Source organism: Nannobrachium achirus (assembly GCF_963921795.1).
Source record: "Nannobrachium achirus genome assembly, chromosome: 17".
NCBI classification, from domain to species: domain Eukaryota; kingdom Metazoa; phylum Chordata; class Actinopteri; order Myctophiformes; family Myctophidae; genus Nannobrachium; species Nannobrachium achirus.
Genome location: NC_137824.1, coordinates 28,882,040 through 28,898,004, shown reverse-complemented (window position 1 = coordinate 28,898,004; position 15,965 = coordinate 28,882,040). Strand labels below are relative to the sequence as shown.

The following is a 15,965-nucleotide window of genomic DNA, read 5'->3' as shown; positions in this document are numbered from 1 at the left end:
ACTGCGCCACCGATTGCACAACCGTGCCCAGACATCCCTCATTTTAACTTGAACTGTAATCGTGCATTTAATGCTAAAATCAGCCAAATTGTCATGGTGCTCCAATTCCCATGAGTATGAAGTGAACCTTGTGTTCCATTAACCTTGTGTGTGTGTGTGTGTGTGTGTGTGTGTGTGTTTGTGAGTGGGGGGAGGCAAGCCGCCACCAGTCTCTGTCAGTGAAGTGTGTTTGGGTTATAAGAGGGCACTCACACACCACACAGTCATGAGGGTGAAGGTGGTGGGGGTCTATGCGGGGAAATGTTATCTCCTACTACTGAGGTCTCAGCTGCTGATGACAAGAGAAAAGCTCACTGCAAGAACAATGCCAAAATCCGCTATGAAACAGAATTCACATGATACTCTTATGAGCTCAGACTGTATAATCGGTTGTGGATTTTAGCTTATCTTTACCAAAACTGGAAAACCAGAGAATTAAGCGACTATATTTATAACAGCATGATGCTGAAGGACATATCAACAAAAGAATGGCTGCAGCATGGACTGAACCTATATGACCTCACCATTATGGCTAGTTCATATTTCCTTGTGCAACTGTGTCGCTCACCAAAAATCACTTATTTTCAGCCAGTGGCAAACATAATAGGACATGTCAATCCAGACTATGTCAGCGACAGTCTGTTCTGCATTAGAGCCAAACCATACCCAAAGGGCCCTATTTTCGTCCATGTCTTACCCCTTATCCCTAAACTTTAAAACCATTTTTTACTATTTTGAAAAAGATTTTTAAATATTTCAAATAGCTGATCTACAAGCTCACAATGGCTATTTGAAGTGTTCAAGTTCAAGTTTAGGGATAAGGAGTAAGGCATGGATGAAAATATATCTCTAAGTCTTTCTGAGAATGACAAACTTAAAAGTAAAGAAATAAAATAAACATTGACCCAAAACGAGTTTTTAATTATATTGTTACCGGCATCCTCCTGTGGAGGTTATTTTATAAATCAAAAGGCATTGTGGTAATTGTTGGCATGAAGTGAAACCAGAATAGACACCAGTTCCATGTCATGGGTGCATCGACACCCTTTGAATGATCCAACTTGATTCTAGTCTAGACCCTTTAAAGAGGGTAAAGCTTACCGTATATTAAAAAACACTTATCATGATGAAATGGCCGGTTAGTTCCAAACCAACACTCTGAGGCACATAAAGGAAAACATAGTTGATAACAATCAGTGAGTTCAAGAGAGTGGAGAACTAGCAGGACACGAAAAATGTACAATAGCATGTTTCAGCTACTTTGTATGAAAGAGGACATCTGGTTTCCTAACATTTTCTACTGTGCATGTGTCATAATCCAAAGATTCTTGTGACAGGTGGCCCACCTGGTAAGAGCATGTACCACATGCATAAGTCCTAATATACAGTAATAGTCCTTCTTGCAGCTGACTAAGGTTCGAATCTGACCGAGTCTCTTAGCTGCATGTCATCCCCTCTCTCTCCCACCTTTGCAGTCATTAAATAAAATTGGCTTTAAAAAGATTCTTGTGACACTATAGTGCCCTGATCCCTTGATTCTTCTTCAGAATAATGACACAGAAGCAGAGCAGCTACTGAGTGTAGGGTGCCATCTGCAAGTCTAATTAAATTGCTAATGTCTCCTTCCTATGAAGGATGCAGGCCTTACTGTGTTGCCTTACAGTATTATGTTGCTGTTGACACCTACTATGCGCAGGTGTACTGAATATGGAAAGGCCCCTTTCAAACAACAAACTTCTTTAAGTGACAGAACTAGGGGCAGTGGAGATAATGTTCCTGTCATTCATTATTTGATGGTAAAAAACTTTGTTGGTTGTTACTTTGGAGAGGTATGTGTTCAAACATGGATACTCAGAGTCCACTGAATTGTCAGACAATGAAAACACCTTTTCACAACATGACGGTCAAACTGTTTGCATTACTGTATGTCCCTGGTGCAGATTACTCCATTTGCATTGTCCTGTCTGTACTCGATTCAATAGCCCCAAGTGAGGGGATCCAGTCCTGTTCAGTACAGCTCAGTTAGGAGTTCAATCCGTGTCCCTTGATACTTGATATACTGTGTATCCCTGTATCCTGTCTTATGGGAAGGTTGGCCTCCTACTCGAGGACCCAAACAACAGTGCATTAAAACACACTCACACAGACAAAACATTTCTCTCAAAGTACTAACACTTTCAACACAGTCAGTCAGCAAGTCCATTCATATGATTAGCATATAAATATCATTTGGTCAACTGAACCTAATTGTCCCAGTTATTCCACACCAAGATTTGGGAGCTGCTACTTGTCCTCTCCGTCGTTGTGGACTTTGTATTTCTCCATAAACTCTGCACGTTTCTGACGCAGGATTTCTGTCTGCTTCTTAAATCCGTTCTGTCTGGGAAAGAGCAAGCATAGAACCAATCAAATCTACTGTTACCACATGTGGTACATATATGGTATGTATATACAAATGATTATTAATAGATGGCTTTGTTGAATACTGCTTTGTCGATTCTGACTGGTCAACTAAGCATTCTGTGGTCTATTATTTCCTCATAACAAATCGATGTTCTCAGTCTGCTGACTGCTGCTCTGCTTTTTTTATGGTCTTTCAAAAATAAACCTTGACATTGCAAAGCAGGACGAACATTTACTACTTTTCTTAACAGAATTTCCAATTAAATGTATGAAAAGGAATTATTTGACAGACCTGGCCCTCTCTTTAGATTCCATGTAAATTTCTGTGATGACTCTGTCTTTCTCGTCCATGAAGTTATTATGGACTTCTTCTAGTTTCCTGCGAGGGTATGGCAACCACGAGAGTTAGACAACCTGCACACAGGAACATTCTCAACTACTACTGAAGAAGATAGGTGCCATATTCCCCTGGCCTTCACGTATTTTTTACCTGAAGAAGACAGCATGCGCTCCAATGCTGATTACCATGGTGAGAATACAATATCCCACCAAGCGAAAGTTCCTTCTTCTTCGCTTCTGCCACTCCTCTGCTGTCATCTCTTGGGGCTGGGATTGCCGGAACTGCTCCCAGTAACGTATATTCTCCTGTGTATCGGTGCTGTGAGGTGAGTAGCTGTGTGTGAGGTAGACAGAGAAGAGAGCAAACGTGGGGGAAACGGTGGGACACAGAAGATCAAAGAGTAAATGAAGAAGGCTGTAATAAGATAGCATTAAAGGGTAAAGTTGTGATGGGTGCTTTCACACCAGCTCTGCTCAAAATGAGATCTACAATATCTATCCAGCTCTAAATTCCAGAAATCTTGTCAGTCTGTGTTTACGCCCGTAGCCAATCACAGGCCACAGGCCACAGGCCGTGGGTTCACGGCCAATCAGAGAGGGGCAAAGGGTGATATCATAATATCAAGGCATATATAAGGCTGCATAAGGGTATTTATCCAATTTATCTAAGAGACGTCAGCAGCCTGAGATCGGACAAGTAAGGACGGATAAGGATCCCTTAGGGATGGGATGGGTGAGGAGATGGGTAAGAATCTAGTTTATTTCATTTCATAGACAGCCTATAATTTCAAGGAAGGCAAGTAGTAAGTACTGGTCTTTACATGCATATCTACATGTCATTTGTCTGCAGTGAAAATCTGCTAAGCTTTTAATCTAATAATATAACCTTGGCTTACGGGAGGACCAGCCGGAGGACCATGTCGTCAAGCTCATGTCACTATGACTCAGCCATAACCATATAAGGAGTTCCCAATGTCGCTACAATCAAATATGGAGTGTGTTGTCTACCCTCAATGTGTCAGGAGAAAACAAATCAGACAGCTCCATATGGGCACAAAAGGGGCATGTCCAAATATGGGCATATACTGATGACATCAAGGATCTCCAGATATGGGCCTAAAAGGATTGACAGATACAGATATCTCCATATATAGGCATATTGGTCGGATCGGTGGTACAGTGTAGGTTTAGAGGCTGCATAGCGGCCCACAAACCCTAGTAGTAAAAAAAAAAAAAAAAAAGGACAAATCTCTGATATACACTGCAGCTCGAAATATGTGCCACAACCCTGAACCAAAATAACCAGACAGGACTCAACGGTTAGAAGGCAATAGAGGTAGATATTTGGAGTTAACACCACACTGACGTCCCGCCCAGCGTTCCTTTATGACACTGTCCTATAAAAAAATTATATCTGTGTGTGTTCTCTAGTGTGCAGCAGCCCAGCACTTAATAATAGATACCCATTTCCTCCAGCAAGGGAAATTCTGTATTTTCAGCCCAAACCAGCTAATTCGCTGCCCACAAGGAGCGTGTGAGCAATTAAGGGTTAAGAGTCTTGCTCAGGGACACACATCGACATTGCTACCCTGGCCTGGAATCGAACATGAGACAACCAGGGGATCTGGTTCCCCAGGCGGGCACCATAACCATTCAGCTATGCCGCCCCTACTCCAGTTGGTGCTACGTGTGTGGCACTTCATCACTGCGTTGTTGTGCTGGCGGTGTGAAATGGGTGCTTCCCTTACAGGAGTTCCTATGTATTTTAAATGGAGAAGTGCTCCAGGAGCAGTAACAGTACTTGTCTTCTGCTGCTGGCAGAGACACACTGATTCGTTTATCTGACCATGCCTTTCAACTCTGCCAATCTGCTCACTCACCAAAAATGTCTAACATTCCTAGCTGTATGTGCGGCTACAATAGAAATACAACATGCATGCATTGGTAATTGTGCATGTACCCACCTGGAATTGCTGGAGGTGGACGTAAAGGCCTGGCTAGTAGTGTAGTGGCGACTGAGCTTCAGGTCATACTCCTTCCTGCTCATCTCCTTACTCAGTACCCGGTATGCATCATTCAGCTCCACAAACTGGCCGTGGAGGCCTGGATTAGATGGATCACTGTCTGGGTGTAGCTATAGCAACATGTGGAAGGGAGGATGTGTCAAGGGTCAGTAGTAAAGGCATAAGAGGCTGCAACTATGGATTAAATCTTGATTAAATCTATTAGTTTGATTAACTGTTGCACCCCTATATGCTTTCACTGTGTATGAGCTCCCACACTGTATCCAATCCAAACATCTAATAAATCCAAAATTATAAATCAAGAATGAGGACATGTACACACTACACAGACATAGTTAGTGTGGTTGCTATAGGCAACACACTATTGTTCTCGGACTGATATTCATAGTTCTCAGTGACGTCACTGGACTCCGCCCCCCTGGCCCCCTCCTCCATGCTGTCGGGCAGAAAACACAACACTAACACTAACTGATAGGGTTAGAGTTAGTAGTACTACTAAATATATAATTTAGTATTTTATATATATATAAAATGATATATATACTGTATATACAGTATATGTTCAACAAATATTACAATAATTTTTTGTTATTATTATAATTTTATCAACCCTTGGAGTCACTATTACACCAACCAGGTATAGTATGTTGCACTGGGTGGGTGTTATTTAATTCTCAAAATGTAACCCTCAATAATGAATATGTAGTCTAATTTTGAGGCAGAAACGTAGTTAATACCACCTGGTTCGAATGATATCAACGCACTTAATGCGAAATATTCACGTGCTTTCAGACTCTTCAATGCAGAAAGTATCCAGGATACTTGGATATCCAGTATCCAAATGCAGAGATATTAGTAGTAAAATGTCGACATCTAGTGGTCAACCTCAGAGGAGCGCAAAAATAAAACCTGAGGTGAATCCCAGCCTCGAACCAGATGCCAAGTATGCTCTGTTCCCCGGTGTAACGCCCCACGCCACAGACCCCGACGGAGCGGCGCGGTATTGGGCGCCGATGACCCCCGTGAGTCGCCACCGAGGCGAGCGCTAGCGAGCCGAGTTGCCGCGACGAGCGGTGGGAAGGGCGCCCAATCCCACTCAGCCGCGTTACCGAGTTATGTGCCGTTATGGACAGAATAGTAAATATTCAGTCCCTCACTATCCACGCCTACCCCACTATCCACGTCAAAGATAAATGCACAAAAAAGGAGTCACATCATCCGTTCATTAGCTCAGTCAGTAGAGCACGGATGCAACAAACCCACGGTTTGGGTTCGATTCCCCTGAGGGGAATAATATAAATCAAGGCGAGAGATATCGGCGCATGCGTACTTCAAAGTGCACGGTGAACAGGATACCGTGGATACTCCTCCGTGGATACCCAGTGCATACTCTCTGCATTCAAACGTCTGAGAAATGGTGAAAAAGTCGGATTGAATGCGAAGAGAGCAGTCGAAGCCGGTGGGCAGCTCTGGTTTCTAGATATAGCAATTGATATTTGGCTCTGTCGCAAACTGAACATCATACAGTATGAAAGAGGCTGCACACCCTGAGAAGATCCGTGTTAAATGAGAGCAGACAGCATGTGAGCACAGACAGAATGTATAGTCTGTATGGATAGATGGATGGATATATCATGAATAGACTAATAGACCTTTATTCCGAGGGTAAATTCAGGTGTCTTATTGGTAGTTATATTGCTGATAAATAATAGTCTGTTTCAGAATTTCATCATAATAATATAGATGCTGTTTCATAGCAAAATAAAACCAACGCATCTCACAATGCAGCAGCACGGCTGTTATGAAAACATCTAACAGGTGTGCAGTGTGTGTGTGTGTGTGTGTGTGTGTGTGTGTGTGAGAGAGATATTATGACAGATGATTTCAAGAAAGAAAGTCACTTGTTTAGTGTGAAATACTCTAACGATCTGATGACTCGCCGACCACGCAATATCGTACAGTGTGTTAACACTGTATGCTAGTAACACAAACACTCGCAAAATAATGCTCCGGAGTTATCTCCTCGTCTATGAGAACACCTGATCGCACAACAACTATCCGGCATTGTGGCAAAGTCGCTTTGCAATCCTTTTTGGAGGGCTGTGAAATGCTTCTGGCGGGTTGCAGACTGGAAGTCTGTGCTAGATCACTTGGTTTTCTGCCCACGGAAGTAAATCAGGGGGCGTTACCACAGAGTTGTGACGTCAGCTGATAAGTATGAATATATGTTTTTGTCTGCAAAGTGAACCTGCTTTTTTGTCAACCTTTGCACAACAGAAAAGTAAAGCTTTTGGTCATGCTTCATACACTGTTGTCATGCTTCACATGACATCCCAATATATAATATGAATGGAATTCAGTTCCCAGTGGATTCCTCGTGACTCGCATTGCAATTTACCAGAATTGTACCATTCTAGTTGCAACTTGTGATCTCTATCATCCACAATATCATGCAATTGCAAGCATGATTGTGTGTACAAAATACATTTCCTCCTGTATCCTCCAATTGATTGATTCCTGGTGATAAGCCACTGTATTTATGTAAAATGGCTGGGCATATATTTCTTAATTTGCAATATTGTAAGACATTCTATGTATGCATGGTTCTATCCTAAATAATGAAGTGTTATTACTATTATCAGAACTGTGTAAGATGCACATGTTTGCAAACTGCGGGTCTCCTTTACTCCAAAACCACAATGTGCAAACATTAAATATACAACTACAAAACAAATGTGACATCCATGTCCAGGCTCCCAGAAGCCCACTGGAGGAAATGTTGAGGGCAAAGATGAACAAAATGAATTGTACAAAGGCTCCCTCATGTGTCCATATAGAGAAACTACAGTTACAGGGGATAACAAAATGGGCATGCCTCTTTTTATAGCAGGAAAATTGTGTCACATGTACTGTAGTTCACTGACGAAGTTGGAAGAAGAGCCTTACCTTTTTTGATTTATCAAAAAATGCATGCTTTATTTCCTCCATGCTGGCATTAGGTTTGACTCCCAAGATGTCATAGTGGTTCAATCTGCAATGAAAAAATAAATACAGCACAAGAAAAGTCATATAATAGTACTGAATAACTTCAACTTCAAGTTTAGTGTCACATCACAAGTTTACACCAGGAGTGGGTGAAATTCATTTGTGGAAGATACCCACAAATTGCAGTTACATTAACGGTGCAGTAAGCTAAATGATTCATTTTGTTAAGATAACTGTGAAATAGCTGTACAGTATATTCTGATAGCAATCATTGCTGTAGTGTTTGTTCTGCCTGTCTCTGCATCGGTTTAGTAAACAGAAAATGCATTTTCAGGTCGGGATACCAATTTTATCCAGTCAGGAGAGATAATCATACAGGATAAACAAGTGAAATTGTAAGTGATGACACATGAGCAGATAGAAATGGAACACCATAAAATTGAAGCTGATGGGTAGCTCTTTCCTGGTTGGCTCTTGGCTGAAATAGTCAACCCACCTGATGTTTATTAAAGAGCTTGAGAGACAGGGAGACCCCGTTGAATAAACATTATAGCAATGATATAACCGTTAACAGAATATAGAACTTTGATGTTTAAACAAAAAATAAATTGTTAAAAGAAGAATGCGTATTAAGACAACACACCACATCCATCCATAGACATGCACGGTGCACACACTTTACCTATGTGCTGAGCTCCGAGAGAGTAGCCGTGAGCCACTCCTGTAGCACCACAGACAACTCTGGCACAGACGTAGCTGGGCCTCCAATTGCATGATGGAAAATGGCACCGCTTCCCAAAACAAAGGACGTGTGCCAAGATAGATATGATACCAACAACTAGGTCAGGCCATGGTGGGAGAAGCAGAGATACGGAGCATTAAAGGGAACAAAATAGTACAGGGTGCAGTTCTCAATCAAACAAAGATTGTGCAGCTTTCCACCTTTTAGCACTGATTCATTGTACTAGGTCAACTGATTATAGACATTTGGAACGTGGAATTTGTTTAAATGGCAACAATTTTGTGAGATGTTCTGACCCCCACCTTCAATGAGTCTCCATGGGAAACATTTGTGTCCGCAGCTGCAAAACCAGGGACATACTGTCCCTTCAGCAACAGCCACACATGACGTCACTGAAACACAACAGAGGATGCTAGGAATGAATGAGATGTTTTGGAATGGACTTTGACCCATGCTAGTTGGTTCTAGTAGTCTTATTGTCTGGTTCATGACACGGTGCAACAATGCAGACAATGCACATTTTTGAGACGTAATAAAAGATTTAGTCAACCTGTCTCTGTCTCACCACACTTTTACACATTTTACATTTGATTGATTGAATACTTTATTAGAAGAAAGAAAAGGTACAGTTCACATGTATAGGTCAACTAAAAGGATAAAGACCATCAGAAAGCTGTTAGGCTTGTTTGCATTGGGGTCCCTTTGTACTAGGTACTCTACAGTTATGTTATTATACAGTCATAATTCCTCGGAACATCAAACAAAGCATAGATAGGTTAATACCTACAATACGGGTCATACTGTTGTCCACGGAATGCAATGGATATTTGCCATATTAAGTTTTAAACAAGGCAGTGGCTGTCATTCAATTTCAATCAGAACAAACTGTTCTCTTCTACTACCTGAGCAGACAAGTTTAATGCTATCCAAGTTAGCCAGGCAGGCTAACATTAGCAGGATTTAACTGACAAACACTGTGCTATCTATGGATAGCTATGACATCAATGACTTGGTGATCTGTGACATTAGAGACCTAATGCGCAACTTGGCTGACAAACACACCACCACCACAACAACAACAACCACAACAATATTTCAAGTCAGAAAAGCACAATGCACATACCAGCTGCAGCTGCTGCTCAGTGGCTTCAAGGACTGTTGTTGCATAACTGCCCCCCACGGCTAGATTCTGTGGACTACCGGTATGTTCTGTGTTGGTGTTTGTGCTGCATGGGAGCCGAATGGTGAACGCATCTTGAGCACAGCTCAAACAAGCGGCCGTGCTTTGTTATAAAATATAATAATTAAATAAATGCACAAAATAAATAAATACATTATCAGATAGTCATACAGCCTTTTAGATTCTGGTACTCTGGCTCTGAGGCAGTCATTTAGCCAGTTTTATATTTGGCAGCTATGTTGAAAAATAAGCCATTAACCTAAATATTGCGATTGTTATTTAAAATAATGCTTTTTACTACAGTTTGTTTTTCACAGCATAGCAGGCGGTGCTAACCAAGTGTGCACCAATCACACAGGCCCTTTGGAACAATTCCGACCAATGGCAGACTGGGACCGATATGCTTTGCAGGTTGCTGATCCGGCCTGAGTCTAAAGCGGATTCGGAAACATTACTATCATCTATATGTGCGTGTTTATAACCGGATACAGTATATGGGCTCTAGACCGGATCACATTAGGTAAGGTTTGTTGCTGGTGACGTGAGGTTAACCAATGGGGTCCATTTCTGTAGAACGTTGGGACCAATCACGAACAACCAGTGATTTCAATTCAAAAGATTGGCGGATATCAACAACACTAGCTTGTAATAAGTGTAATAATAAGTGTGTGTATTACAAGAATACGATCGCGTTGTTCAGAAATTCTTCAATATGATGCGGGTAACGTTCTTTTAATATATTTCCAGTGTTAAATGATAACTGTATTGTTCATGTCATCGAACTTTAGATCAGCTGTCATAGTTATTTTCATAGTTAGCCACTTAGCTTTAATGTAACGACGTAAAGTAAAAACCAACAACATACGAAAAAGATGCTAAGTACTGTTGTCAATATTATTTGACATTCACATTGTAAACTCATTTAACGCAATCATGTTATTGTCGTGGTGGGGACGGGGTGTTGTAGTGATTGTAGCATCGATCTGCAGCTCAGAGGCAGAGCTATCGTGGAGGGTGAGGTTCCAGGCTGTCATTGGGGGCCAACAGTCACCTCCTCGCCCATTGCAAGCTGTTACTTTAATTAATAACAAAATGTTTGTGTTCCCAAATAGCATGCAGTAACTGGCACACATCGCGTTCCTGACACCAAAGACAAAACTGCAATCAGAGGTAATACAGCCCTTCCCCATAGAACACATCATTATCATTAAAAAAGCATGTTTTCCTTACAAAAATGATATTTTCTACTGTTAATTTTAGGGAATATGATGATGAACTCAACTTCTACCTCAGCAGCAAAGTGAGTGAAATATGACTTATTGTGTGTGTGTGTGTGTGTGTGTGTGTGTGTGTGTGTGTGTGTGTGTGTGTGTGTGTGTGTGTGTGTGCGCGTGTGTGCGTGCTGTGTGTGTTTATTAGGTTTGTCAATATGGTCTTTAACATCTTTATGTGAAGCAGGGTTTACTTTCTATAAAATGACTAATTATAATACATATTTTAGAGCACTGTAAACTGTTTGTAAAAGTTCTATACTAATGATTATTTATTTCATTATTATCATTAGTAAAATAAGATTCAGGAATGCATTTTGTTTGCATTACATCAGCACATTAATAAAGTAATCAGGCTTATAAAAGCAGTGTATTTTGTTCGTTTGGAGCAGCCAGTTTAGTGTTTTCCACTGAGAGCATAGAGCAGGGTGTTTCAAATGCCCGCTATGCCATTTTGTTTCTGAATCAGTCATTTCCGCCCTGTGCATCCTTCTCTTCTCATCAGGACAATTACCGTCAATGACTTTGACATTGGTCGACCACTGGGGAAGGGCAAGTATGGAAATGTCTACCTTGCAAGGGAGAAGTCACTGCAAGCCACTGTGGCGCTGAAGGTGATATTCAAGTCTCAGCTAGAAAAAGAGGGCATGGAGCATCAGCTGAGAAGGGAGATAGAGATTCAGTCCCATCTCAGGTTAGTGTTAGTATTATGTAATATAATGTTAATTTTATTTTAGCAACTCTTTAAGTAATTGCTTTGGAGACATTTCCATATTAAATTTACACACCAGTTTAATTCTGAATAAACTTCATCCTGAATAAAGTTAACTTATAGGAACCAAAGAAAATGTCATTGAGGTAGTTTATACAGTACAATAAATAATTTCACCCTTTTCTGTAAATCTGTGATGTGAAGTTGAGTTCAGTCAAGTGAACTTTAGTTGATCAAAATATTGTAATATTGTATTCAGATAAGTCTCTAAAAATTTTACTAATTGCATTTGCATTGCAGAAAGCCCCTTATATCTGACATTACTGAGTCCTGTTTATTTTGCTATTCTTGTCTAATACTTCCCACCTTATGCAAATATGGCAACTGATAGTAAAAAGTCCACTCTTGCTGAGAAATCACTTTACATTTCTCCCTCTCCTCAGACATCCCAATATCCTCCGCTTCTACAACTACTTCCAGGACCGCTCTCGAGTCTATCTGATCCTCGAGTACGCACCACGTGGTGAGATGTACAAGGAGCTGCAGAAAAGCGGACGATTTGATGAACAGCGTACTGCCACAGTAAGACAATGGAAAGAGTGCTGTGAATTGGATGTCTTTATTATGTAATATAAATAGAAAACCATAGGACTTCGCCAAATGCCTTCTTTTCGCGCAAAGTGGTGAATCTAGTCCTTAGAATTATGCAAAGACATGTTTTATATACCGTAACCCTTAAGGTCAGTATATTAATTGAAGAAGTTTAAAGCTGTGTGTGGTGTCTGGTTGCGTGAACTTTTAATCCGCCCCTTGGAAATGCAGGTTCCATACAGAGATTCCAGACTAACATCTACTCACAAAATGCCTGTGTGTGTGTGTGTGTGGGGGGGGGGGGGGGGGGGGGGGGGGGGTATATATCATGTATGTATATCGCACCGGAAAGTGTTTGATGAGTAATTGTAAATAATTGAAATGCCTCCGAAAATGATGGTGATGTGGTCTGATTCTAACATTTTAAATTGTCAGTACATGGAGGAGCTGTCTGATGCATTGATGTACTGCCACGAGAAGAAAGTCATTCATCGTGACATCAAGCCAGAGAATCTACTACTTGGCTTTCGTGGAGAGCTTAAAATTGCAGACTTTGGATGGTCTGTCCATGCACCATCTCTAAGGTAAGTTATTCAGGTAGTCCGAACTACACTGAGACTGATATGTTACGACTATTACAATATATTGTACAAGGACTTAAACCATATAAAGCTTTCTCAAAAGCAAGTAATGACATTCAAATTGAAGACAAAATACAAATTGATAAATAAGCAATAGATCCCTTATATTAGAAATAAAGCTGGGTAAATGGCTGGTTCCTGTTCGGCTAACAGAGCCACACCAACTATTTTAAGATAAATTAATAACGCCAGATGTGTTAGCAGGGCACCCTTTCTGGGCATGAGATCTGGTCTTATAGGCTGCTAATTAGTTACCATGATAACACAATACTATCCAATAAATATACATGCAATTTATATAGCGCTTTTAGAAATACTCAAAGTCGCTTTAAGCAACAAAAAAAAAGGAAAATAACTAGTTAATTAAAAGAGTAAAAAACTAAGTAAAACTAAAATGTTATCATTTAAAGGGTAAAAAGCAGAGTTTAATTAGGTAGGGTTATGTGTTATGGATAACCACCTATGGATTTACCTACTATACATGTTGATATACTGTGTAAGTGTGTATATATTCTTTTCTATATAATTTGACCCTTTTAGGCGAGATACGATGTGTGGGACACTGGACTACCTGCCCCCAGAGATGATTGAGGGGCGATGCCACAATGAGAAGGTGGACATGTGGTGCATCGGGGTGCTCTGCTATGAATGCTTGGTTGGCAACCCACCTTTTGAAACCAGCAGCCACACAGAAACATACAAAAGAATTACAAAGGTTAACATTTCTCTTTTTTGGAGACTTTTCTCAGAATTCTACTTATATCTCAAAATATATATATATATATTTCCCCCACAACTCTGACTTTATGACATTGTAACTAATTTGTATTTTCAGGTGGACTTGCGTTTCCCGTCAGTTGTATCAGAAGGGGCTCGAGACCTGATTATCAACCTGCTTCGCTATAATCCGGCAAAACGTCTGTCCCTGCAGAACGTCATCGACCACCCATGGGTGCACGCCAATTCAAGACGGCTTTTACCCCCTGGTTGTGCATCTAACAGACAATGAAGCCGTTGTTGTCTTTGTCTCTGTACATTTCTATCCCAAATAAGGTTCTATCAATTGCCTGTCACCTGTTTTTCAACACGTGTCTAGGCTTTTGGATAATGCTTTCAGCTGCAGACACAGAGCTCACTTCAACTTAATTTGTCCTCTCAGCAGCATTTGTTCTTTCCTGTACTCTCTCTCTCTCTCTCTCTCTCTCTCTATCTCTCTCTATCTATCTATCTATATATATATACAGTATATATACACAAAACACTGTATGTTGTACTTTGCACATATCGTACCTGCACTATGTAGCTATATAGGATATATTATACTGCATATTCAAATGGTTCTAAATCTTTTAGACTAGGTTAAATTTCCAAAAATCGGATAACATTTTAGGAAACTGCTATAAATGCAAATATATTGTGGAAATTGTATTGGGGAATATATTTTTTCCAAACAAATTGCGGGGCTGGTCTAATAGTTAAGTTAATCTAGGTTGCCAGTGCCACTCAGGTGGGTAGAGGGGTGTTTGGGGGACACTGGTTAGCTCCCGGGGCACTTGGAGCACAGCAAAGCAAAGTTATAGGGGCCAAGAAAGCTAATTGTGATGAGTGGGACAAGTGGATGTGGTTGTTTTTCTGCCTAGGAGTGGTATTGGTGCAAAACAAGTCCTTGCAATTTATCCGGAAACACCAAACCTCCGTTTTGTGTGTGGGTTACTAGACAACTTTACAAACACTTTACTAAAGACATGTCTATTTAAGGAAGGTTTCTTGCAATAACCTTGACTGTTGCTGCTCCTGCTCTGCCACGATCCTCAGAAATGCTTGTGTGGCTGCAAACTCAGCTGTAGCTTCCTTCTCATCAGGCCACTCAGAATCTTCATCTGTCCCATCAATGTGGACCTGAGCAGTCTGGACAACATACTTTGTGACTTTGTTACATTTGTCAAGCCTTCAATGCAGGTCACTGGTTGGAGTTTCAACTTCACAATATTCATTGTAAATGCCATTCAATTCTTCCAAGTACTTTCCAAGAGCCTTGACTTCCGGTCTCAAATTTTCAAGTGGAGCCTGGTTAAGAACACCCTTTTTGGTTCCTTTAGCTTGGACTTTCCAGTGTTCATAAACACAATGAATCAAACTTGAATAACATTTTTATAGGCCTGTTGTTGTCTGCAGTTGGCCCACACAAACAAACACATTTAGCTGCTTGTATGAGTGTGTGACAAATAAACCTATATTGAATCTCTTGGCTTTATTATATTGTTGTCTGCAGAGCACGTCACACAGACACATTTAGCCGCTTGTACTGCAGTGGTGTAAAGTAAACTGACTTATTTGTACTTTACTTGAGTATTTCTAATTTCCAATATTTTTACCTCTACTCCACTACATCTCAGATCCAAAAATCGTACTCCACTATTTATTTGAAAACTTAGTTATAGTTACTTTGTAGATTTTGATTATCACAAAACATAGATACTGCTTCATTTTGACCATTTGAAAAAGCCGATCTACAAGCTTTGTGACGGATTGTGAGCTTGTAGATCGGCTATTTGAAAACATGGGTACTTTAAGTATATTTTGATACCAATACTTTTACTCAAGTAGCCTACATTTTACGTGTGGTCATACTGTCATAATGTGACGGTGTCGTGTATGGAACCGAAAACAGGAGTTATTTGACAAATCTGGTTCATTCTAGTAGAGCCCGCCTACTGTTTCCGTATCCGCTCCAATGCAATGTGTACAAACCAACCGGATCAGCAACTAGAGAACGACGCCCATAATCCCCATATAAGCCATACGTTACTTCCGACTACTTCAATGCACCAATTACAACGTTACAAACCGACCAATGGGGAAGGCTTCCCTAGAACATCATGACCAATAGCGAACAGCGAGCGCGTCTTTAAAACATTGGCGGCTTGTGTGCACAGTGTGTGCTGATTGCTGCTGTTGTGTACTGTCTGCAAGGAAAGGAAGGAAGGAAGGAAGGAAGAAAGAGTCGCTTTGCGTGAACCGTGTTTATTCTCTTCAAT

At 40.7% G+C, this 15,965-nt stretch overlaps 2 protein-coding genes across 2 annotated transcripts; one reads left to right on the top strand and one right to left on the bottom strand.

Moving 5' to 3' along the window:
• Positions 1–978: 978 nt before the first annotated feature.
• dnajc4 (DnaJ (Hsp40) homolog, subfamily C, member 4) lies at positions 979–9,786 on the bottom strand. The gene is made up of 8 exons (XM_080745516.1): positions 9,656–9,786; positions 8,835–8,924; positions 8,473–8,628; positions 7,752–7,836; positions 4,746–4,915; positions 2,933–3,115; positions 2,735–2,821; positions 979–2,419 (listed from the first exon to the last, which is right to left on the bottom strand). The coding sequence occupies exons 3-8, from the start codon at positions 8,562–8,564 to the stop codon at positions 2,323–2,325; spliced, it is 714 nt and encodes a 237-aa protein (XP_080601642.1). The 5' UTR covers positions 8,565–8,628; positions 8,835–8,924; positions 9,656–9,786; the 3' UTR covers positions 979–2,322.
• A 1,191-nt stretch (positions 9,787–10,977) lies between these two features.
• Positions 10,978–13,936, top strand: LOC308302401 (aurora kinase B-like; the record flags this gene model as incomplete). The annotated part of the gene is made up of 6 exons (XM_080746655.1): positions 10,978–11,012; positions 11,489–11,677; positions 12,139–12,277; positions 12,722–12,870; positions 13,468–13,642; positions 13,763–13,936. 6 exons carry the CDS (start codon positions 10,978–10,980, stop codon positions 13,934–13,936), a joined length of 861 nt encoding a protein of 286 aa, XP_080602781.1.
• Between the last annotated feature and the right edge of the window lie 2,029 nt (positions 13,937–15,965).